The sequence below is a fragment of the Boleophthalmus pectinirostris genome, unplaced genomic scaffold, assembly GCF_026225935.1.
Source record: "Boleophthalmus pectinirostris isolate CB_2022bp ecotype Guang Dong unplaced genomic scaffold, ASM2622593v1 HiC_scaffold_22, whole genome shotgun sequence".
Lineage (NCBI taxonomy): Eukaryota > Metazoa > Chordata > Actinopteri > Gobiiformes > Gobiidae > Boleophthalmus > Boleophthalmus pectinirostris.
Window position 1 is genome coordinate 37,866,828 of NW_026571190.1, and position 25,328 is coordinate 37,892,155.

The following is a 25,328-nucleotide window of genomic DNA, read 5'->3' on the forward strand; positions in this document are numbered from 1 at the left end:
AAAAAAAACAAATGTGTATTGAGTAAGATTTCCAGCGCTGCATCTCCGGACCTCAGCTGTGCTCGTCTGGCTCTGTGCCACGGCAGCGCTGGGGCCTTCTGCTTTTTCTCGTTTCTCCTTTTTTTTTTTTTTTTTTTTTTTCTGAAGCTGATTCTTGTTGTTCTCGTTGTGAACAGAGGCTGGGACTCCGGAGTCTCGGATCCAGGCCGTCCACTGTCTCGTCCACAAGCTGCCAGAGAAAAATCGACAAGTCCTGGGGCTCCTCATGAAGCATCTGGCCAAGTGAGTGTTTGCGGTCAGAGTTTAGAAACTTCCTCCTCCTCCTCTTTTCTTTTTCTTTTTCCTCCTCCTGTCTTCTGTCTTGTCATTCACACCAAACATGCTTTCTCTCTTCTCTCCTCTCCTCTTCTCTCTCTCTTGTTTATGGTCAGAGTTTATTCCTTCGTCCTCCTCCTCTTCTTCCTTCTCCTGTCTCCCTCTTTCCTTCCTTCACACTCCACGTTTTCTCCTCTCTCTCCTCTCCTCTTCTTGTTTATGGTCAGAGTTTTAGGCCTTCCTCCTCTTCCTCCTCTTCTTCTTCCTCCTCCTTCCTCTATCTCTCTCCTCATTCACACTCCACATGCTTTGTCTCTCCTCCCTCTGTCTCTTCTCCTCCTTCTCTGCTCTTCCTCCTCCTCCTCCTCTCCGTCTCTCTCCTTAACTCCACGTGCTTTCTTTCTCTCTCTCTATCTCTCCTTTTCCTTCTCTCCCCTCTCCTCTCTCTTCTTTGTGGTCCGAGTTTAGACCTTCCTCCTCCTCTTCCTCCACCTCTTCCTCCTTTTTCTTTTTTTTCCTCCTCCTGTCTTCTATCTTGTCATTCACACCAAACATGCTTTCTCTCTTCTCTCTCTCTTGTTTATGGTCAGAGTTTATTCCTTCGTCCTCCTCCTCTTCTTCCTTCTCCTGCCTCTTTCCTTCCTTCACACTCCACATGCTTTCTTTCTTTCTTTCTCTCTCCTCTCCCTCTCTTCTGTCTCTCTCTTCGTTTGTGGTCAAAGTTTAGGCCTTCCTCCTCGTTCTCCTCCTCTTCTCCTCTTCCTCCTCTCTATCTCTCTCCTTATTCACACTCCACATGCTTTCTTTCTTTCTCTCCTCTCTCTCTCTCTTCTCCTCCTCTTCTTCCTCCTTCCTTTATGGTCAGAGTTTAGAAACTTCCTCCTCCTCCTCTTCCTCCTCTTTCTTTTCTTTTTCCTCCTCCTGTCTTCTATCTTGTCATTCACACCAAACATGCTCTGTCTCTCCTCTCCTCTTCTCTCTCTCTTGTTTATGGTCAGAATTTATTCCTTCGTCCTCCTCCTCTTCTTCCTTCTCCTGTCTCCTTCCTTCCTTCCTTCACACTCCACGTTTTCTCCTCTCTCTCCTCTCCTCTTCTTGTTTATGGTCAGAGTTTTAGGCCTTCCTCCTCTTTCTCCTCTTCTTCTTCCTCCTCCTTCCTCTTTCTCTCTCCTCATTCACACTCCACATGCTTTGTCTCTCCTCCCTCTGTCTCTTCTCCTCCTTCTCTCTGCTCTCCTCCCCTTCCTCCTCTCCGTCTCTCTCTTAACTCCACGTGCTTTCTTTCTCTCTCTCTATCTCTCCTTTTCCTTCTCTCCCCTCTCCTCTCTCTTCTTTGTGGTCCGAGTTTAGACCTTCCTCCTCCTCTTCCTCCGCCTCTTCCTCCTCTTTCTTTTCTTTTTCCTCCTCCTGTCTTCTATCTTGTCATTCACACCAAACATGCTCTCTCTCTTCTCTCCTTTCTCTTCTCTCTCTCTTGTTTATGGTCAGAGTTTATTCCTTCGTCCTCCTCCTCTTCTTCCTTCTCCTGCCTCTTTCCTTCCTTCACACTCCACATGCTTTCTTTCTTTCTTTCTCTCTCCTCTCCTCTCTTCTCTCTCTCTCTCGTTTGTGGTCAAAGTTTAGGCCTTCCTCCTCGTTCTCCTCATTCTCCTCTTCCTCCTCTCTATCTCTCTCCTTATTCACACTCCACGTGCTTTCTTTCTTTCTTTCTCTCCTCTCTCTCTTCTCCTCCTCTTCTTCCTCCTTCCTTTATGGTCAGAGTTTAGGCTTTCCTCCTCTTCATCCTCCTCTTCTTCCTCCTCTCTCTCTCTCTCCTTAACTCCATATGCTTTGTTTCTCTCTCCTCTCTATCTCTCCTTTTTTCTCTCTCCTCTCTCTCTCTCCTTTCTCTTGTTAGTGGTCAGAGTTTAGTCCTTCCTCCTCCTCCTCCTCTTCCTTCTCCTGTCTCTTTCCTTCCTTCCTTCCTTCCTTCCTTCACACTGCACATGTTTTCTTTCTCTCTCCTCTCCCCTGCTCTCTCTGTCTCTCTCTCTCCCTCCCTCTCTTCTCCTCCTCTCTGGCTCTTATTCGTACTCCGTCATCTCTCTCTCCTCTCTTCTTTCTCTCTTGTTTGTGGTCAGAGTTTAGGCCTTCCTCCTCGTTTTCGTCTTCCTTCTCCTCCTCCTCTTCCTCCTCTCTTTCTTGCTTCTTATTCACACTCCACATGCTTTCTCTCTCTCCTCTCTCTCTACTCCTCCTCCTCTTCTTCTTCCTTCTTCCTTTACTTCACTTTGGCTCTCTCTCCTCTCTTCTCTCTCTCTTCTCCTCCTCCTCTTCTTCTTCCTTCTTCCTTTACTTCACTTTGGCTCTCTCTCCTCTCTTCTCTCTCTTCTCTCTCTCTCTGATTAAGGTCAGAGTTTAGGCCTTCCTCCTCCTCCTCTTCCTTCTCCTCTTCTACCTCCTCTCTCTCTCTCTCTCTCTCTCTCTCCTTAACTCCACATACTTTATTTCTCTCTCCACTCTATCTCTCCTTTTTTCTCTCTCCTCTCTCTCTCCACTCTCTTGTTTGTGATCAGAGTTTAGGCCTCCCTCCCCTCCTCTCCTCTCTCTCTCTCTCTCTCTCTCTTCCCCTCCTTCTCTCCTTCTCTCTGTCTCTTATTCACACTCCACATGATTTCTCTCTCCTTTCCTCTTTCTCTTGTTTGTGGTCAGAGTTTAGGCCTTCCTCCTCCTCCTCCTCTCCGTCTCTCTCCTTAACTCCACGTGCTTTCTTTCTCTCTCTCTATCTCTCCTTTTCCTTCTCTCCCCTCTCCTCTCTCTTCTTTGTGGTCCGACTTTAGACCTTCCTCCTCTTCCTCCTTCTCCTCTTCCTTCTGTCTCTCCTCAATCACTCTCCACATGCTTACTTTCTTTCTTCTTTCCTTTCCTCTCTCTCCTCTTCCTCCTCCCCCTCTCTGTCTCTTACTCGCACGACACGTGATTCCTCTCTCTTCTTTCTCTCTCGTTTACGGTCAGAGTTTAGGCCTTCCTCCTCTTTCTCCTCTTCTTCTTCCTCTCTATCTCTCGCCTCAGTCACACTCCACATGCTTTCTCTCTACTCCCTCTCTCTTCTCCTTCTTCTCTCCTCCTTCTTCTTCTTCCTCCTTCCTTTATGGTCAGAGTTTAGGCCTTCACGTTGCACTTTCTTTCTTTCTTTCTTTCTCTCTTCTCTCTCTTGTTTGTGGTCAGAGTTTAGGCCTTCGTCCTCCTCCTTTTCCTCCTATCTCTCTCCTCATTTCCACTCCACATGCTTTCGTTCTCTTCCCTCTCTTCTCTCCTCCTCCTTCTCTGTCTCTTATTCACACTCTCCATTCTTTCTCTCTCCTCCTCTCTCTTATCTCTTCTCTCTCTCTCTTGTTTATGGTCAGAGTTTTGGCCTTCACACTCCACATGCTTTCTCTCTCCTCTCTTTCTCTTTTATCCTTTCCTCCCTCTCTCCTCTCTCTCTCTCTCCTCTCTCTCTTCTCTTCTCCTCTTTCTCTCTTGTTTGTGGTCAGAGTTTAGGCTTTCCTCCGCCTCCTCTCCCTCCCTCTCTCCTCTTTCTCCTCTCTCTCTCTTCTCCTCCTTCTTCTCTCTGTCTCTTATTCACACTCCACGTGATCTCTCTCTCTCTCCTCTCCTCGTTTTCTGTCTTTTCTCTTTCTTGCCCATGGCCAAAGTTTAGGCTTTCCTACGCCTCTTGTTCCTCTTCTTCCTCCCTCTCTCCTCTCTTTCCCTCCTTCTCTCCTCCTCTTCCTCCTCCCTGTCTTTTATTCCCACTCTCCGTGTTTTCTCTCTCCTCTCCTCTCATTTATCTCTTCTCTCTCTCTTGTTTTTAATCCTAGTTTAGGCAGTTTCTTTCTTGCTCTCTCCTCTTTTTCTCCTCTCTCCTATCTCCTCTTTCTCTTGTTTGTGGTCAGAGTTTAGACCTTCCTCCTCTTCCTCTTCCTCCTCTCTCTCTCTCTCTCCCGCTTCACAGGCCACATGCTTTCTTTCCCTCTCTTCTCTCTCTTGTTTATGGTCAGAGTTTTGGCCTTCACACTCCACATGCTTTCTCTCTCCTCTCTTTCTCTTTTATCCTTTCCTTTGTCTCCCGTTCCTCCTCTTCCTCCCTCTCTCCTCTTTCTCTCTTGTTTGTGGTCAGAGTTTAGGCTTTCCTCCGCCTCCTCTCCCTCCCTCTCTCCTCTTTCTCCTCTCTCTCTCTCTTCTCCTCCTTCTTCTCTCTGTCTCTTATTCGCACTCCACGTGATCTCTCTCTCTCTCCTCTCCTCGTTTCTGTCTTTTCTCTTTCTTGCCCATGGCCAAAGTTTAGGCTTTCCTACGCCTCTTGTTCCTCTTCTTCCTCCCTCTCTCCTCTCTTTCCCTCCTTCTCTCCTCCTCTTCCTCCTCCCTGTCTTTTATTCCCACTCTCCATGCTTTCTCTCTCCTCTCCTCTCGTTTATCTCTTCTGTCTCTCTTGTTTTTAATCCTAGTTTAGGCTTTCACACTGCAGTTTCTTTCTTGCTCTCTCCTCTTTTTCTCCTATCTCCTCTTTCTCTCGTTTGTGGTCAGAGTTTAGATCTTCCTCCTCTTCCTCTTCCTCCTCTCTCTCTCCCGATTCACAGGCCACATGCTTTCTTTCCCTCTCTTCTCTCTCTCTCTCTCTTGTTTATGGTCAGAGTTTAGACCTTCCTCCTCCTCGTCTTCCTCCCCCTCCTGTCTGTCTCCTCATTCACACTCCACATGCTTTCTTTCTCTCTCCTCTCGTCTCTCCGCTCTCTTTCTCTCTCTCTCTCTCTCTTTTTCCCTCCCACTCTCCTCACTCCCCCATCCCTGCTGTCACTCCATATCTTCTCAGCTCTCCTCAGACACTGGTGAGCAGCTCGCACTCAAAGCCTCTCAGATTTTTGATTGTCAGGGTTCCCACGCGTCCTGGGAAAACCTGGAGTCTAATTGGAGGAATATACAAACAACATTCGAGTAAAGCAGTAATTGAAAACGCTAAGTTCTGTTCTGATCCACGTAATGAAGTGAAGTTAACAGTTATACAAGTTTTATTGGTGCGTGCGGTGTTTAGTTATAAGATATTGTTTAGTTTCATAGTAAAAAGGTTTAAAAAACTTCTTAGTTGAAGTTCAAACTCATTACTAGTGTTGTCAAAAGTATCGAAAATCAGAAACTAATCACTACGTTCAGACTGCAGCCTGAAGTGACCCAAATCCGAGTTTTTGGCCTCTATGCTCCTGTATCTGATCTTTTAATTAGGCATGGGCATGATTAATCGATTAATCGATAATTGATCATTAAGAATTTCATCGATTACGTTCATTTTAATTGACAAACCGAATGTAGGTTGCTGTGTGTAGTGTGACCAAACAGGTGTGTACATGTGTCTCTGCATCAGAAGGAGCGAGACACAAACAGTGGGTCAGTCTGTAACGTAACCGAAGCACAAATGCGTGTTTAACGATGATTTGTACAAGAAATTCCGCACTTTCCGTTGCGTTCGGGACAAGTGTGAGTCCATGTGCACAGTGTATAAAGCAGCACATATGTTTCGGTGTCCAGTGGGAAAAAGTTTTACCAGGTGAGAGTCGCGCAATGTGGATGACGAGTCCCCACCTCCCGTACGGTGTCCTGGTTTTGACAAACGCAAATCTGGTCACACTAACCTGTATTCACCTGAGTCATGTCTTTTAATCCAACAGAAATTGAACCACATGAGCGACACAAGAGCTGCAGTTTTATCTTCGCTTAGTTTATGCAAATTATCGATGCGGTTTTAAGTTTTGTTTCTGTGAGAGTTGAACAAAACTGAATTAAACACATTATAATGTCAAACGGGCTGATGTGACTCTAGAGTCGTTACGGTTTATATGTCGTAAAGTTGAATTTATTTCTGCAGATTAGTGCAGATAGTAATAATAATGATGATCATTTTAATATAAAAACGTTAATGATTAATCGATAATCGATCGTCGTCTAAGAAAATTTCATCGAATGCCCATCCCTACTTTTAATCACAGTTTGAACGACACAGATCCGATTTTTTTCAAATGTGACCCAGGACACTTGGATATGTGCTCCTGAAACCGATACATATCTGATCTTTTGACATGTGACTTCAGTCTGAACGGCCAAAGTGCATTCATCCACCTACACGTTATCAACAAGACACAAACGTCACTATTCTGCGCTGAAGTAGGAGAAAATTGTTAATGAACTCCGTGTCACTGAAGTGAAGCACATCACCACTCACCACTCTTGGCTCCGTCTCCACATCCACACGTTTCTTTCAACGGACGTCGCTGCCGCTGTCCCACAAAACACCACGACCAAAAACCTCGTCCTTCTCCTTCTCAATCTCCTCCTTAAAACAAGTAAGTTGTTCATGTTCTGGCTCCGGTACGAGAGGAACTTTAAAATCTCCAGGTGCTCGATGCTGCCTCCATGTTTGGACAACTTCCGTAAACACAGAGACGCTCGCTGCGGTTGACGTCGTCATGTCTCCAGTGTCACATGTGGGACACTTTCAGGCCGTTTAATGTTCACACTGGAGTCACATACAAGTCGCATTTAATTGGAAATGTGAACGACCTCGCAAAAACATCAGATTTCACAAAAAAGAATCCAAATTCAGCGTTAAGCCCTGCAGTCTGAACGTAGCCAGAAAGTAGTCTGGACTTCTTAGTTGAAGTTCAAACTCATTACTAGTGTTGACAAAAGTATTGAAAATCAGATACTAATCAATACTTAAACTAGTATTGAAACTAGATATTCATTTGAGAGGCGTCAGTACTAAAAAGTCCCATTCCCATGAACCCTACCTGGACCTGTGAGGGATTACACATGTATAAGACACACACAAGAAAATGTAGTATTTTTTGGACTATAAATTTCTCCAGAGTATAAATCACACCAGCCAAAAAATCTGTAATGAAGAAGAAAAAAACATATGTAAGTCGCACTTTTGGGGGGAAATTTATTTAATAAAATCAGAGACCAGGAACTGACATTTCATCTTGAAAGTCAAGTTCTAGTAGTAACATTAGAAGAGAGAACAACAGACTGTTAACGTCACATATGAACAGTTCTTCAGATAAACTATAACATAAACAACAGAACAGAACAAGTTTAACAAACTCTCCATCTCACTCCAAATCACTAAATCCATTCAATTCTTCATCCTTGGTGTCACTTCAGAGCAACTCCACGACCTTCGGAGGTAAACAGAGCGCCGCTTCCTCTTCTGTGTCGCTGTCGTCAGACTCAGCATCAGTTCCAGTTAGAATTATTTGGGTCTTTCTGAATCCGGACAGGATGGTTTCGGTGTCACTGAAGTTCAGGCTTTGTCCATCCATCCAGTGACTTCAGGAAAGTTTCATGTTGCATCCTCCCGGTGTCACAAGTTTCTCTCTCACTCTAAACTTTCTTTCTGCTGTTCGATTATCGTTTTCAGCTACAGATTTCACGACTTGCAGTTTGTAATCTGCAAAATCTGATTTTCTTTTTGGGGGCATTTGAGTTCAGTCTTCTCAGTCGTCTTAATAAGTTTGTTTAAATTGGTGCAGAAGTAACGGTGCAATGGACTGACACAATACTGACAGGACAGAGGCTCTTTCTGCAGGAGACATGCGCAGTAGAGCCAAGTGACAGTGGTACAGGAGGAACAGGAGCAGCAGATACACATGCTTCAGTGTGAAAATTTTAATATATAAGTCACTCTGGAAACACCCAAACCATGAAAAAAAAGTGCCACTTATAGTCCAAAAAATACGGTACTAATGTTTTTATTGCTGAAAATATTGCTGTGCCAAAAACTGTAAGATAGATCAATAGATTGTGATCTCAACTTTGGTGCTGACGAGGACTTAATGCTGTCTTGTTTATAAAAACCCTGAGCCACAGCGCGTCTGTTTCCTCACAAATCGTCACGTTTCACAAGTTTTGAGTTTATTCTGCAGAATTTGTCTAAAAGACCAGTACTTTCTATCTGTCTCTGTGTGTACGTCTGCCTGTCTCTGATCCAGCTTCTTACCTTTTCTCTTCTTTCACTCCTCTTCTGCTTCTTATCATTATAATCCAAGTTACGTAAAGTAAACGACCATTTTCTCAAGAAGTGTGTAAAATCCCTCCGTCGTCCAAATAGAATCCATGGCAAAGGAGAAATTCAATTTGTCAACCGGACAAACGTTTATTTTGGTTGAAAACTTGAGCTGCGAAACGTTTTCCACCAAAATAAACTTTGTCCGGTTGACAAATTGAATTTCTCCTTTGCCACGACTATTTCCTCACTGTTTATGAGCGAAATGTAAGACCTCATTTAGCGCACGGACATCACGCGTGTTTCTGTCGATTAAACGTGAATTACTGCTCCTGTCGACGAGAAATAAAAACTGTAGTGATCCTGACACACTGCTGTCTTATTCCTGTCAGTGTTTTTAATAAGATGGAAGAAGATCGAATCGAAAATCGAGAATTGTGATTCTTTTTTTTCCTCATACACACAGCCAGAGTTGAAAATGACTATTCGAGGTAGTGTTTTTTTGTAACAATAACTTGAATAACTTAACAATAACTGAAATATCGTGATATCGTATTGTTAAAATTCTCTTTGCTTAAATCAAGAGTTATGAAGCAGCAATAGGGAACTACATAGACCATGATCCTTTGCTCCATTTCAGTGCAGACTACAAGAAGAAATAACAGTTCTAAGTACTTTTAAGTCTTAGGGCCCGGTCAAGCAGAAGTAAACACAAGGCCAAAAATTCAAGTTAATGCATCTGATATAAAAATGTATTCAACAGATACATATGTACTCTAGAACCAAAAATGGTACAGAAAAAGGTAAACAGTTTCATAAACTAAAGTTCCATATGTTTTAAACAGACCATGTATGAAACATGGAACAAAAATTATTTCCCCAATTTCAAAGACCTGCAAATCATGTAAATAAATGGATGTATTTCATCATATCTTGTGTTATTCCATATTTTAACTGTTGATGAAGGGACATGATTTAAAAAAAAACTATTTAAAATGATAAAAATTTGCTTGGAAGGACTGACATATTTTATAGAAATATTTACCTTTCATTTTGAAGTAATATTAACGTATTCGGAAGAAAAAAGTTGACAAATTATGTAAAATCCTGCACCTTCTACTTGTTTGCACAATTTTCCCTCCGTTCCCATGACCTTTCTTAATAAAAAATCTCATGAGTCAAAAAGTAAGAGGTTTTTCAACCTAATCTTGTACCATATGGTAGAAAACTATATGAAGCAAATATTCAAACCAGTTTGTTAAGGATATGTAAGTGAGAACCAAGAGTTATCACTGTTTGGATTTATTGCCCAAAAAGTGCTGCATATTTCATTCCCTCCGTTACCAACATGAGTTTTTAAATTTTTTGTCAACAACTTGAAAGAATATCACAGGTTTAACTTGACCCTGTTGGAGTGTAACTCTTTCCTACATTCTGATACTTTACTTATTTCAATAGTCCCTCTAGTTTCTGAATAAGAGACATTTGAATGTCAAAAATCTGACCCAGTTTCCCTCCGTTACCACTTGACCGAACCCCTCTGTAATTGCAAACAAAGGCTACTGTACCAAATATTAACATTGATTTTCTCAGGTGTTCAAATACTTATTTGCAGCTGTATCATACAAATAAATAGTTTAAAAAATCATACATTGTGATTTCTGGATTTTTTTATTTTAATTTTTTTTTCAGATTATGTCTCTCACAGTGGACATGCACCTACCATGAAAATTTCAGACCCCTCCATGATTTCTAAGTGGGAGAACTTGCAAAATAGCAGGGTGTTGAAACACTTCCTCAATGTATATCTTGAAAATATTGTACTAAAAGATTTGGATATTGTTGCATCCCTAATCGTGAGCCTCCCCACCATATCATGAGCTTTCCCACGATATCGCAAGAAATATCGTACCGTGATGTTCATACCGTGACAATATCGTATCGTGAGACTTATCGTTCCACCCCGAGCATTGAGTATCGAGTCTTCTCTTTATTGTAGAAATTGAGTTTTGGTATTGTGACGGCTCCGCTCATTACTTTGTCTTATGTGGACACAGGTTGCTGGTTCCTGTGGTTCCAGATGGAGAAGTGTGCAGATGATAAACAATGGAAAATACATCACGCAAACTTTTTGTGTAGCCAGACTAAACAAAAGCAAAGTACCAAGTAGCAAGTAGATGAAAGCAATAAAGTTGTCTTTATGATAAAAACTGTATGGTGCTTTTAAAATGTTGTTGGCCAGGAATTAGGGCGAGGTGATATGATTTCAGAATTTATTCTAATATTACATTTTGATTAATTGGAAAACCCTTCCAGCGATGTACGTGTGTTTTTGTTTTTGTTTTTACTTTTATTACCACAAATCAATTAGACGGGGCCCTCACACAATTTATATATTTACTTTTTGTCACTTTTTCCCCCTACCTCTTTATAAAAGTAAATAAACAATAGATATAAAAAATAAATAAATAAATAAAAATGCACACTCCCCTCCTATGCGACCGCCAGGGACATGCCACTCTCTCTTCCCGACATCCACCCAGACCAACAGCTCGTCCATTAGACACATTACATAATGCACCTTTAAATATTTTTAGGAGGCATTGCGAAGTTGAAACGAAGCACGTCGCTATCCCACCACTCTTGGCTACGTCTCCGCATCCACACGTTCCTTTCATCGGACTGTCCAACAAAACGCCACGAACGCCAAAATCCTCGTCCTTCTCCTTCTCAATCTCCTCCTTAAAACAAGTAAAATTCAAGTTAAAATCTCCAGGTGCTCGATGCTCGCGTCTATGTTTGGACAACTTCCGTAAACACAGAGACGCTCGCTGCGGTTGACGTCGTCGTGTCTCCAGTGTCACATGTGGGACACTTTCGGGCCGTTTAATGTTCACACTGGAGTCACATACAAGTCACATTTAATTGGAAATGTGAACGACCTCGCAAAAACATCAGATTTCACCAAAAAAAATCCAAATTGCGAGTTAAACGCTGCAGTCTGAACGTAGCCTAAGACTTAAAAGTGTTAGAACTGTTATTTCTTCTTGTAGTCTGCACTGAAATGGAGCAAAGGATCATGGTCGATGTAGTTCTGTTTTTTTTGTTTTTTTTGTTTTTGCACCATAACTCTTAATTTAAGCAAAGAGACTTGTAATTCGATATATTGTGATGGTCCACGATATTACCATATTTTCCGGGCTATTAGTTGCTCTGGATTATAAGACGCACTGTCATTAAATGGTCTATTTTCAAACCTTTTCCACAATTAAACTGCACCAGACTTTAAAGGAAACACAACAGTGTGATGGGTGAGTGGTTTTGTTTGTTTGTTTTGTTCACGGTGACTCTGGGCTTTGTTCAGTTGTGGCGTGTAGGGAGGGTGTGTCTGGGACCAACGGATTGTCGGCGTGTTCGCAGTGACTCAGTTGTTCAGTTGTGGCTAGAAGCGGCACGTTGCGCTCGCTTCTTCGGTTCGTTCCTCCGTACCGTTCCTCGCCGGCGTGGAGTGATGAGTGTGTCTGTGGGTGTTTTCGCCGTGCGGTCGCTGTCTGCTCCGTGTGTGTTTGCGTGTTCTGCGGGTGGTGCGGCTTTGTAGTTTACTGAAGTCGTGCTGGGACACCTGAGTGGATACATGTATGGGGCGCTCTGGATTGTGGAGCACGTAGTCGTTTTTTGATGCGGCTGGAGGCTTAAGAGCGTGTCTAATAGGCGAGTTTCAGTTGACGTCATTGTTATTAAAAGCCCGCGTTGCATGCTGGGAAATATTTTGGTCGGAGGCAAGAAACATGGTAGCGTCAAACACAGTGCGTAACCTCGCATATTTATCCCAGATAATGATAAATTCCTGCTGCATTATCGGATGCACAAATAGAATATCAGAAAAAAGAAAATGTCTTTTTCGTATTCTGAGTGAAAAGAACCACTAACGGTGAATTAAACGGCTTTCAAACATCGGCAGAGCAAATGTAGAAGATCCTAACAAACCGTGGACTCCAACAAGTTCAACAACACATCGAGACTCTTGGAGGTTTTCATCTTTTCTGCTGTGAATGGCCCAGGAGTTTCCACCAAGTCATTGTGGATATCACCCAAGTGAATATTTGTCCAGGTAGTTGGAGATTCTGACCAGAAATTTGGTTTGGTCCAACCTTTTGTCGGGGTTGAAAAGGGTGATTTGTCGTCCGTCGATGCTTATGACCAATTTCTGGTCAAATGGTCTTGGGTCCTCTGCCGTTAGAGTGGATAAATAACCGGGATCAATACCCTTTACGTGCTTTCTCGCTCCGTCCGTCATGTTGAATTAGTGTTTATTGCCGCCGACCAAAATAATTCCCAGCATGCAACGCGCGCTTTTGTCAGCAATGAAACTCGCCTATAGCCCGGAAAATACGGTACTGTGAGAACTTTGACGATACGATATCACCATATTTCGGTTGTTCTTCTTCTTCAGTTCTGGTCAAAACGCTGTTGGAAACTCCCTTCCATCTGCCTGAAGGGAGGAGCTAACTACTCTGAAACTCCTCTGAAACTAACACCTTGCTTGTTACATGCCAACTCCAGAAAGTTTCATACTTTACCTTTCAGTGCCCTTACTTAGTGTCGAGAAACTGACCTACAGCATCTCGAGAGCATCACGTAGGGAAAAACGAGCAAGTCTACAAGCATTTTGACATGTTGTAGCCCGGGAGGAAGAGAGAGGTGGACGATGTTTGGCAATTAAAACGGGGTTAGGTTTAGGGTTATTTCGGCGTCTAAATAAGTAATGTCCAGGTTAAGTTTGTGTATGTAACGGAAATAACAACATTGTACTTGCCGTGGCTGTTTAACATGCAGCTCCCGTCTCGGCACAGAGGTACAATAAAACGGACCACTCAAATTAAGCCCTCTCCCGCGATCACCCCGTTCGCCCCCTTTCCTCCGTATCCTGCCCACTCCTCTTCCTCCTCCTCCTCCTCCGTCTCCCTTCCCTCCATTCGAAAGATTAGATGGTTTGATTGAAGATTTTAAGAAACGCCGTTCGCCCACATTACAAGGTTTTCTCACCTCAACAAGCTTTTCACAAACTAAATATGAGCAAATTGAAGATAAGTAAATAATCCGTTCTTTCCCCCAGGCTTTCGAAGTCTGTTGGATCTTTTTTTTCATAGAAGCCCGCCTCAGAATCACAGGCTGGTTAAAAGGCAGAGCTATTGAAATTGAATTTGGATTATCCGGCGTGTAATTCCTCAGACTGGAAAGACTTGAATATTTTTCTGAAGTTTGGCGGGTGCGTATGTCCTGCAGGGGGAAGGAGCACAGCCAGGATTTCACACTCGTATCTGAAGCGCGTTGGAGATGTTATAAATGGGAGTTGTCACCAGTGTTTTTTGTCTTCAAAGCGGTCCCTTTGAAGCTATTTAAACTGTCTCTCTCTCCGTAGATGCTGCTCTGTATCGTCACGGAAGGAGTGTGAAATCTGGGTGCACCTGACCACAACTTTTTTCTTTTTTTTTTTTTTTTTTTTTGAGAAGGGGAAAAAAATTATTCCACCTACTTTTCTGACCCTTTGAAAAGCGGCTCACATTCCCAGCGCTGTCCTACTTTCTGTCAGTGTTAAAGAAATGTAATGAAACAGTGGGGAGTGCTTGGACGTTTGCTTAAAGGTGCACCGCGGAACATTTCTAGTGGAGTGGAGGAGGGTCCGCCACCTGCTTGTCTCCGTGGAAATGTTATTGCTTCGTTTGGAATGTTCCATAGAATAGATTAAATCGATCTTTCACAAAGGAGAAAAGCAGGTTACAGCGCTACGCTACATTACAGTTCAGATCTGTGGAGAGTCGCCCCTAGCCTGATTCATGAGCCAGTTTCACTTCGTGGAAACCGTCTGACCTCGCAGCATTAGGATTCGTTCGCTCGACGGTAGGCAGGTACTTTTTTTATTTAACCAATCGCTGATACTGTATTTTCCGGGCTATTAGTCGCGCTCTTAAGCCTCCAACCCCATCAAAAAACGACCGAGCGCCGCACAATCCAGAGCGCCCGATACACGAATCCACTCGGGTGTCCCAGCACGACTTCAGTAAACTACAAAGCCGCAAACACACACGGAGCAGACAGCGACCGCGCGCAGCGAAAAACACCCACAGACACACTCATCACTCCACGCCGACGAGGAACCGAACGGAGGAAAGAAACGAAAAAGCAAGCGCAACGTGCCGCTTCTAGACACGACTGAACAACTGAGTCACTGCGAACACGCCGACAATCCGTTGGTCCCAGACACACCCTCCCTACACGCCACAACTGAACAAAGCCCAGAGTCACCGTGAACGAACAAACAAACAAAACCACTCACCCATCACACTGTTGTGTTTCCTTTAAAGTCCAGTGTGGTTTATTTGTGAAAAAAGTTCGAAAATAGACCATTTAATGCCGTATAATCCAGAGCGCCTAATAGCCTGGAAAATACGGTATTTGGTCGTGACCAAATCCCATAGGAAGAAGGGCAATAATCTCTTTCCCCTTGATAAAATTCACCCAACATTCTCTTTGTTCCAGACTTAAAAGGCCCATGTCATGCAAAATCAACGTTTCAGAGCGTATTTCTACCACCCTCCCACGAGACAACGAACTAAAGCTGCTACAACGATGACATGCAGATACACCTATGATGCGTTTGACATAGCAAAAAGCGCTTCACACCCGCCCCCCATCTCTGCCCCGCCCCTCTCCGCGCGTCAACTGACAATTCCCACATGAACACCTAAACAAAAGCGACAGCATAAGCTCATTGTTCTACACTGCAGTGAACACGATATAATAAGTTTATCTACTAGTGTTTATTAATAATTTATCAATCAGTAATGTTCAGCTGATGTGGACGCGGTGCTTGAGCTTCGTGCACCTCAAAGTCCTCGTCCGAACGCGCTGTATCTCCATGATGAATAAAAGTTTATTCCTACCACTATCAGGGTGCACGTCTGTCTCCCCCTCCCTCCCTGAGATGGCGGAGGAAGGGCGGCTCACTCAGAGCCTACGTCACGTTTGGAGGGCGGAGCCTGTGCTTTCTCAGGACGGGTGGGGGGATGAGCAATAGTCGACCTTTCATAGTTCCTGGTCTGTGACTGACTCCAAGAAATCAGTAAGATTTCATAACTATTGTGTAATGGATGTTCCAAAACCCAAATTGTGCTTGTTTATGTGCAGAAGATACAATGTGAAAAGAGTTATTTTGCATGAGATGGGCAGTTTAAATCCTCGATCTCGGGAATCGTTGCCAACACAGAATATATGTCTTCGTCTACATCCTTCTCGACCGCTTTGTTTACTGTTTACTGTCTGGGGTTTTTGCGAACCGTCTAGTGTATTCTGATTCCTGACCTAGTCGCTGGAGAGAAATGAAACTGAGCGGAGAGACTAGGTGGCGTCAATCTGGCAAGTTGTGATGGACATTGGCAGTAATTTTTTTTTTTCTTTTCAGTCTGATATCAAGTAATACTATGGCAAGTATTGATATATTAAGCCAATACCAATGAGTTGTGTATTAAAAAAGAAAGATTTAAAAAATTTGACCATGGCCTCATTATCTTTGCTCTGCCCCAGCGAGTACATTACAAGTTTAAACTCACCTTTTCATTTGATGTTTTTTTTTTTTTTTTCTTCGTGTTTACTTTCTGCATTTATATACATACCGAAGACATCAAATATATGATGCAATATATATGGAAATTTGTAGTAAAGAAAAAAAAGAGTCACAACCCCATTTTAAATCCTCAAACTATACACCCTTTGCTTTGTCGACAGGGCTGCAAACAATTGGATTTCTCTCAGTGATTTTCCTGAAATGGTTTTCACTTCACATCTGTGTCTTGTCAGTGTCAAGAAATGCCAAAAGTGCAAATCAGTGATCAAAGCAGAGACTGGATATTAGAAAGAATGTATGAATGAGAATGGAGTCTTGTTTGATTCCAGTTTTTTGGACCTGGTTAGTACTCGGATTTGAGACTATTGGGAATACCAGGATTCCTTAGAGAGGAGCAGTGTCTGTGTGGCAGAGTCCTGCACAGGGTCGGGTAAACGCAAATAAGTGCAGAAGTGGGCAGGTTTTGACCTTCTGGAATTATGCAGGCAGGTCGGGTGAATCAAATGAACGACAAACGGGGTCCTGGTTTAGTCCTGGTTTAGATCTGGTCCAGTCCTGGTTTAGTCCTGGTTTAGATCTGGTCCAGTCCTGGTTTAGTCCTGGCTCAGTGCTGATGTAGTCCTGGTTCATCCCTGGTTCATCCCTGGTTCAGTCCTGGTTCAGTCCTGTTGTAGTCCTGGTCCAGCCCTGGTGTAGTCCTGGTGTAATCCTGGTTTAGACCTGGTCCAGTCCTGGTGTAGTCCTGGTTCAGTCCTGGTGTAGTCCTGGTTCAGTCTTGGTGTAGTCCTGGTTCAGTCCTGATTTAAACCTCATTTAGTCCTGGTTCAGTCCTGGTGTAGTCCTGGTGTAGTCCTGGTGTAGTCCTGGTTTAGTCCTGGTTAGTCCTGGTTCAGTCCTGGTTCAGTCCTGGTTTAGTCCTGGTGTAGTCCTGGTGTAGTCCTGGTTCAGTCCTGGTTCAGTCCTGGTTCAGTCCTGTTCCTGGGTCCTAGTCCTGGTGTAGTCCTGGTTTAGTCCTGGTTCAGTCCTGGTTCAGTCCTGGTTCAGTCCTGGTTTAGTCCTGGTTCAGTCCTGGTTTACTTCTGGTCCAGTCCTGGTGTAGTCCTGGTTTAGACCTGGTTCAGTCCTGTTTTAGACCTGGTTCAGTCCTGTTTTAAAGTCCCTGGTTTAGTCCTGGTTCAGTCCTGGTTCAGTCCTGGTTCAGTCCTGGTTCAGTGTCCTGGTTCCAGTCCTGGTGTCAGTCCTGGTTTAGACCTGGTTCAGTCCTGTTTTAGACCTGGTTCAGTCCTGTTTTAAACCCGGTTTAGTCCTGGTTCAGTCCTGGTGTAGTCGTGGCGATCGGCTCGGTGGTTGCAGCGTGTATATATTTATAATCCTCTAATGACACGGCGTAGGTTCAGTCCTGGTTCAGTCCTGGTTTATTCTTGGTTTAGTCCTGGTTTAGACCTGGTTTAGTCCTGTGCAGATTTAACTTTGACATGATCACGGTTTAACGGGCTGTGTGGTTGGATTCTGGTGATTATTCTCGTGTCTTTAGACCAAAAAATGTTTATCAGAACATTCAGAATTTTGAAGGAAAATCTCAAACATTTCAAAACATTTCAAAACATAAATATATTTGTGAACAGCAGATTATCGGTGGTAACGACTAAACGCCAACCCACATAAAACTCGAGAAACTGTAGTGATCTATGGAGCCATATGCAAAGCCAAGTCCAGACTGGAGCTTATTGGCGAGGATTTCTGCTGTTGGCAAAAAACGAACTGTCATCAAGTCCGCTTTAAGTCCTCATTTTTAGACCATCATAGACTCTGGAGCCCATTTAGTCATCTGTCATGTCTCTGCCCATTATGTGAGCACCAGAGCAAATATAAGGAAGTGCATTAAAACTGTAGAAAAGTGCCCAACGTTGGTCCGACTAACCATTCAGCTCCAGCGAAAAGACCTGGACCTGGAAGATTATTGTAAGACTGAAATCAAATCAATATCGGTTTGGGAATAGACGCAATTAGCAAATATTAACAAATCCTGAAGGTTGTCATTTTTTTTTTTTTTCAATTTTCTTCACAAACAACAAAATCTCCTGACTTATTCTGGATAAAAACTGCTAGTCCGCTATTTTTGCACAAACGAGTTCTGAAATAAGAATCTTGTATTTCAGTCTTTTTTTCAATTCTTCTGGACGTGTTTAAACTTTGAACTGAATATTTTTTATTATTATTAAAACATAAATTGCAAATATATTCACTCATTCAATGCAAATGTAAAGCTTGAAAAAAAAATCGCATTTAAAAAGACATTAGATACTTGGAATTATGTATAAAAAGTTAAATAACTCAGCTAAAAATGTTTTATATTTTATTTTGAAATCCACAGAGTATCCACCCTTTGATTTGTCAACATTGCTGAAAAATTTTGGCCTTTTCTCAATGAGTTTTAGGGCTGGGTGTCATTAAGAAGTTGCCGATACGATACAGTGCACTTTTGATTCGATATATTTCAAATCGATTCGATACGGTTTAATAAAATATAAAGGCTAAATCGTGGCTGTGGTACTAAAAGTCTTTGTTAAACCACTTCTTGTGCAAAGTGAATATGAAAGCAGTTTTGCGATGTATAAAACATAAAATGAATAAAATAAACTTTGAACATGAAATAAGGCACAGAAAAACCTAAATATATTCAAAATAAAGTCTATATCCAGCTGTTTCCCGATCTCTATATTTTTAAAAATTAAATAAATATACTTATTTATATAAAAAATATCCCAAAATAAACTTTGTTAAGCTTTAGGGCGACTCACACTAGGACTTTAGAAACATAAAGTCTAGGGCTGGTTATCATTAAGAAGTTGCCGATACGATACATACCTCGATACGGTAAACTTTCAGGTTGATACAATATATTTCAAATCGATCCAATTCAATAAAAAACAGAGGCTAAATCATGGCTGTGATACTAAAAGTCTTTGTTAAACCACTTCTTGTGCAAAATTCATATGAAACACAAACATTTTAATCATCAAAACAGTGAAAATGTCAAATGTGTCGCACAAATGAGTTTCATTCCTCTAAACAAGCAACAAAACTGTAGCGCTGGAACAAAATAATTTTGTAAAATGTACCAAAAAATACTCTTGGCGATATATCGATCCAGCAGCTCACAATATTGGTACTGTATCATCAGATTAACAGGGCAAGTCTTAAAAAGGTCTTAAATTTCATGTTCCTAAATTAAGGCCTTAAAAAGTCTTAAATTATGTTGTCCAAGTGTTTTTTTTTTGTTTTTTTTTTACAAAGGTCTTAAATTTCATCAGCCTATTTTTTGTACTCAACCGGGCTGCGGTGCAACGTTAAATGAAGGGAGGAAAAAAAACAACAACGTGAAATTATGTAACGTGAATGAACGTCTAATTTGGGGTATGAGTAAACAGTACTTTGGTTTCTGACGCCGGCGACAATGAGTAAACAATCAGTAGAGTGGAGGAAGACGTTGGATGGTTTAATCCACAGTGGCTCTTAGATTCTAGCTATAGTACTGTAGTTGGTTGGTCACTATTAGAATTGAATCTGGTGTTTTTCGCCTGCATAATTGGGGCGATGTTGGTCTTAATTTTCATTTACGTGGTCTTAGAAAGGTCTTAAAGTCTTAAATTTGGGGTAGTCAGACCTGGGGATACCCTGATTAAGCAATACAATATATCGAAATTTCTGTATTTTTGGACACCCCTAATGTACGGAAGCCGAGAGGGGTCACAACAAACGCAAACGTCGCAACAAATACAAATGCGACAACACACCAAAAAGCCACAACACACCAAAAAAAGCCACAGCGGAAATCGTGAAAAGTAAAGCAATGGAGAAGTTGGAAACATAAGTAAAAGTAATTTTTTTTTTTTTTATCATTATTCGTTTCACGTTGTAGTTCTTCTTCTTCACTTGTCCGTCGGAAAATAGAGTCCCGCGGTCACTTCTGTTGCGGCTTTTTAATGTGTTGTGGCTTTTTAACGTCTTGCAGCATTTGCGTTTGTGTTGTGGCGTTTGTATTTGTTGCGGTGTTTGCATTAAAATAGAGTCCTGTAGTCATTTCCGTTGTGGCTTTTTTTGGTGTGTTGTGGCTTCTTGTTGTGTTGTCGTATTTGTATTTTTTGCGGCGTTTGCGTTTGTTGTGACCCCTCTCGGCTTCCGTACTAATGAGCTTTTTGATGAAGTTTCCTGAAATGATTTTCGCTTCATATCTGTGCCTTGTCAGAAGTGAACCTTTACTGAATAGTTTTAGAATGATCTTGAGCTGTTTCAGAACAAGTATAAGAGCAAATAGACGAGTAAACGCCCATGAACCACTGAGGAATTACACAGATATGAAACACATGGAAATAGAAAAGAAAGTATTATGATTTATGGTTTTGATTATAATTTTGTCTAAAGAAAGAGTGTTTTTTAAAACTCAACGCAATCCAGGCGCTTCAAAGAAGTAAAAATCGCACAAGGAAAAAACAAGGTAAAAAGACCTTTATTTAAACGGCCAGAGCCAACATATTTCAACCAAACTGGTCTTCATCAGGGCTTTTTTTTTATTTTTATTTATTTTTTATTATCAATATATTGGGTATGGGTATTGAGTCTACAATAGTAACAAAATAAAAATCAAATCTTACAGAAATACCTAGAAGACTAGATATATTAGCTTCACAAGTAAAACCACGACTATTGACTAAACACGTGCTTTTCTTTAACATTTTCTTTACGTTAACGATAAATTTTGTGTCTTCTTTAGCATTATTATTAGTTTGTACGACCATAAACGAAAACAAAACTGGCATCTTTAAAAATGAAAAAATAAAATAATAAAAATAAAATTTAATATAAATAAAATAAAATAAAAATAAAATAAATAATAATAAAATAAAAAAAAGTGATTGTATTTTTGTTTGAAGTCTTAGAAGTGTCCAAGGAAAAAAAAGCATTATATTTTGAAAGATATAGAGCTCTTTAATGAATTATGCATTAAATTTTGTTTGTTTTAGTTTATATTTTGTCTCTTATATACACAGTAAGTCGTAAGTGAAATTGTAAATACAAACTTGCTGGAATTCTGTCATTGTTTAAAAGAGTTTGGCATTATAAGTACTTTTTACAGTTTAAACACTTTCGGTCATGATCCATGTAGTTTTGTTTTGTAGTGCTGCAAAATAAATAAACAAATTAATAAAAAAAAAAAATACTATTGAAATTGAGGGACAAGTTTCACATCTTTGTGTTTAAGTGTAATTTTTAAAATTTATTTATTATTATTATAAATTATTATTTATTATTATTATTCATAAGGTGGAGGCTTTAATATAAGACCTTTTGGGGGTTTTTTTTACTTCTTCCGGCACCTACTTTTTTATATAATGTGGGTTTTTTTTTGTTTTTTTTGTTTTTTTTAAATGTGCAAAAAAAAAAAAAAAAAAAAATCAAATAAACGTACAAACGATGGCTTCAAAACAACATTGAGTATGTCCTGATGACTCGTGTGTCGTCTCTCCGCAGCGTCGCCGCCCACAGTAAGCAGAACCTGATGACCGTGGCCAATCTGGGCGTGGTCTTCGGTCCCACGTTAATGAGGCCCCAGGAGGAAACCGTCGCCGCCATCATGGACCTCAAGTTCCAGAACATCGTCGTGGAAATCCTCATCGAGCAACACGAAAAGGTAACGCGCCATTCAGGGACTTGGCACACACACACACAGACACACACACACATACACACACACACACATTCGCTACGCAATATCGGCAATCTCAAAGCAAGAGAAGGAAGACCGGTCTGCTCGGAGAATGGAAGGTTCCACGGGAAGTAATTACAGGAGGAAAGTGGGAGAGGAGGTTTAAACTGCAAAGGAGCGTCTCAGAGTGTGTGTGTGTGTGTGTGTGTGTGTGTGTGTGTGTGTGTGTGTGTGCGTGTGTGTGTGTGTGTGTGTGTGATGTATTCTTCAGCTCATAAATTGTAATATTTTTTGTGTAACAGACAAAAAGCCGCAGCCAGACAAAAATCCTATCAGGGCCGAGTGCGTCTCCTCGTATTTATTAAGACGTACTTGAAGGTGCTCGAGCCGGTGTGTTAAAGCCGCACTATGTCGTTTTTCTGCTTCCTGCTCGTCTCCATGGAGATGCTCTGCCTGGAATGTTCCACGTTATGGCGTTAGAGAAGATACTGTGCTCGTATGTGGACATTTTCAATCGCGATATTCATCGAAAAGAGTTTTAAAAAGAAATGAGTCTGAGTCTGCTGATTTTTGTCTTAGAAAACTGCTGTTGTTGTAGGGAGTATTATCTGTCATGTAAGGGTGAGTTGTTGTACAGTTGTAGGGAGTATTATATGTCATGTAAGGGTGAGTTGTTGTACAGTTGTAGGGAGTATTATATGTTACATAAGGGTGAGTTGTTGTACAGTTGTAGGGAGTATTATATGTCATGTAAGGGTGAGTTGTTGTACAGTTGTAGGGAGTATTATATGTCATGTAAGGGTGAGTTGTTGTACAGTTGTAGGGAGTATTTTCTCTTACATAAGGGCGAGTTGTTGTACAGTTGTAGGGAGTATTATATGTTACATAAGGGTGAGTTGTTATACAGTTGTAGAGAGTATTATCTGTTACACAAGGCTGAGTTGTTGTGCAGTTGTAGGGAGTATTATCTGTTCCATAAAGGTGAGTTGTTGTACAGTTGTAGGGAGTATTATCTGTTACATAAAGGTGAGCTGTTGTACAGTTGTAGGGAGTATTATCTTTTACACAAGGCTGAGTTGTTTTGCAGTTGTAGGGAGTATTATCTGTTACAAACGAGCAAGTTGTTGTGCAGTTGTAGGGAGTATTATCTGTTACATAATTGTGAGTTGTTGTACAGTTGTAGGGAGTATTATCTGTTACATACAGGTGAGTTGTTGTGCAGTTGTAAGGAGTATTATCTGTTGTACAGTTGTAGGGAGTATTATCTGTTGTTTTACATTTGTAGGGAGTATTATCTGTCACATAAAGGCAAGCTGTTGTACAGTTGTAGGGAGTATTATCTGTTACGTAAACGTGAGTTGTTGTACAGTTGTAGGGAGTATTATCTGTTACGTAAACGTGAGTTGTTGTACAGTTGTAGGGAGTATTATCTGTTACATAAACGTGAGTTGTTGTACAGTTGTAGGGAGTATTATCTGTTGTACAGTTGTAGGGAGTATTATCTGTTACATAAAGGCAAGCTGTTGTACAGTTGTAGGGAGTATTATCTGTTACGTAAACGTGAGTTGTTGTACAGTTGTAGGGAGTATTATCTCTTATTATTTCTATCTATATTCCTCACTTCAACATTTACAGACCCGTAATCTCAAATCAGGGATAGATTTTTGATTTTTAGTGCGACAAAATAAAAAATAAAGTAAAAAATAAGTGAAATTTGTAGCGCAGACAAATGTCGACCAAAATGTGTGAAATTTCAAGAACATCAGAAGTTGTTTCATTTTTTTATGGTGAAATTTGAACACTTGTTGAAGAGATAAATTACATTATGAAGTCTGTATTAAGTTTGATTTAACACCCACTTTTAACACTTAAAACTAGTAATTAAAATCTCTAAAGCTGATAATAACATCTGAACGTTTAATTGAATATTCTTCATAGGGACACGGAACTGTTTCACTTCTGCCAGTGGCCAACAGGGGGAGCTCTTTTTATTTACACTGGCTCTAGGTTGATTAAACAGTAGAGTGTGAGTGAGCAGTAATAAAATCTTTTGTTATATAAATTAATCAAATTCACATCCAAACAATTACTTTCTAGTACTTTCACCAAATACTGTGTTTTTAAGCCCACGGCACGGTTAAGTCCTGGCTAAATCCTGGTTTAGACCTGGTTTAGACCTGGTTTACGTCTGGTTTTAGTTCTGTTTCAGTTCTGGCTTAGTCCGGGTTTAGGCCTGGTTAAGTCCTGGTTTTAGTTCTGATTTTAGTTCTGGTTTAGTTCTGTTTTAGACCCTGTTTTAGACCCTCTTTTAGACCTCTTTTAGTCCTGGTTTAGACCTGGTTTAGTCCTGGTTTAGTCCTGTTTTAGACCTCTTCTAGTCCTGGTTTAGCCCTGTTTTAATCCTGGTTTAGTCTTGTTTTAGTCCTGATTTAGACCTGGTTTAGTTCTGGTTTAGACCTGCTTTAGTCCTAGTTTAGACCTGGTTTAGACCTGGTTTAGACCTGGTTTAGACCTGGTTTAGTCCTGGTTTAGTCCTGGTTCAGTCCTAGTTTAGACCTGGTTTAGAACTGATTTAGACCTGGTTTAGACCTGGTTCAGTCCTGATTTAGACTTGGTTTAGACCTGGTTTAATCCTGACTTAGACCTGGTTTAGACCTTTTTTAGTCCTGTTTTAGACCTGGTTTAGTTCTGGTTTAGTCCTGGTTTAGTCCTGGTTTAGTTCTGGTTTAGTCCTGGTTTATGCCTGGTTTAGACCTAGTTTAGACCTAGTTTAGAACTGGTTTAGACCTGGTACAGTCCAAGTTTAGACCTGGCTTAGAATTGGTTTAGACCTGGTTCAGACCTGGCTCAGTCCTGGTTTAGTCCTGTTTTATGTCCTGGTTTAGACTTGGTTTAGACCTGGTTTAGTCCTGGTTTAGTCCTGCTTTATACCTGGTTTAGTTCTGGTTTAGTCCTGGTTTAGTTCTGGTTTAGACCTGGTTTAGACCTGGTTTAGTCCTCATTTAGACCTGGTTTAGACCTATTTTAGACCCTGTTTTAGACCTCTTTTAGACCTGGTTTAGCTCTGGTTTAGACCTGGTTTAGACCTCTTTTAGTCCTAGTTTAGACCTGGTTTAGACCTGATTTAGACCTGGTTTAGTCCTGCTTTAGACCTTTTTTACACCCTGTTTTAAACCTGGTTTAGTCTTGGTTTAGACCTGGTTTAGTCCTAGTTTCGTTCTGCTTTTAGTTCTGGTTTTGATGTCTTAAATTAGAATTTCCATTGTTAATCATCCTGGAAATAAACAACAAAACACCTCCAAACTTTTAATTATTAGTTTATCTTACGTTTTTTTTTTGTCCTTCTCAACTGAAACAATCACATCTTCACACCTGAATAACGGCGCGTTTAATGTCGGCCAACAGGGGGAGCCCTTTGTGCTCCTTCCCTCGTACACCTGCTCCGTCTCTGTTGATTAAACACTAGATTGTAAGTGCGCCTCCTTTAATATTCATAAAGTCCTTTGGCAGCTCCAGTGCATTTATTTGTTTCATAACCTGTAATCTCCAAATGTGATTAATCGGTGCCAGTCCTCACACAGGGATCACGCCGTGTGCCAAAAGAGGAAGAGGGTTTCAGATGAGTTTTCTAATCTGTTTGGAGCAGCGCCACTATGAGCAGA

The 25,328-nt window shown here is 41.3% G+C and overlaps 1 protein-coding gene across 2 annotated transcripts in view; it reads left to right on the plus strand.

Annotated features, from left to right (window-relative positions):
• arhgap10 (Rho GTPase activating protein 10) overlaps nucleotides 1–25,328 on the plus strand; it is a 275,079-nt gene that overhangs the window by 157,618 nt on the left and 92,133 nt on the right. For both annotated transcript variants that reach the window (XM_055158167.1, XM_055158166.1), the window contains exons 17-18: nucleotides 177–282; nucleotides 21,492–21,651. In XM_055158167.1, coding sequence (XP_055014142.1) covers nucleotides 177–282; nucleotides 21,492–21,651 — 266 coding nt within the window. The remainder of the gene's footprint in view (nucleotides 1–176; nucleotides 283–21,491; nucleotides 21,652–25,328) is intronic.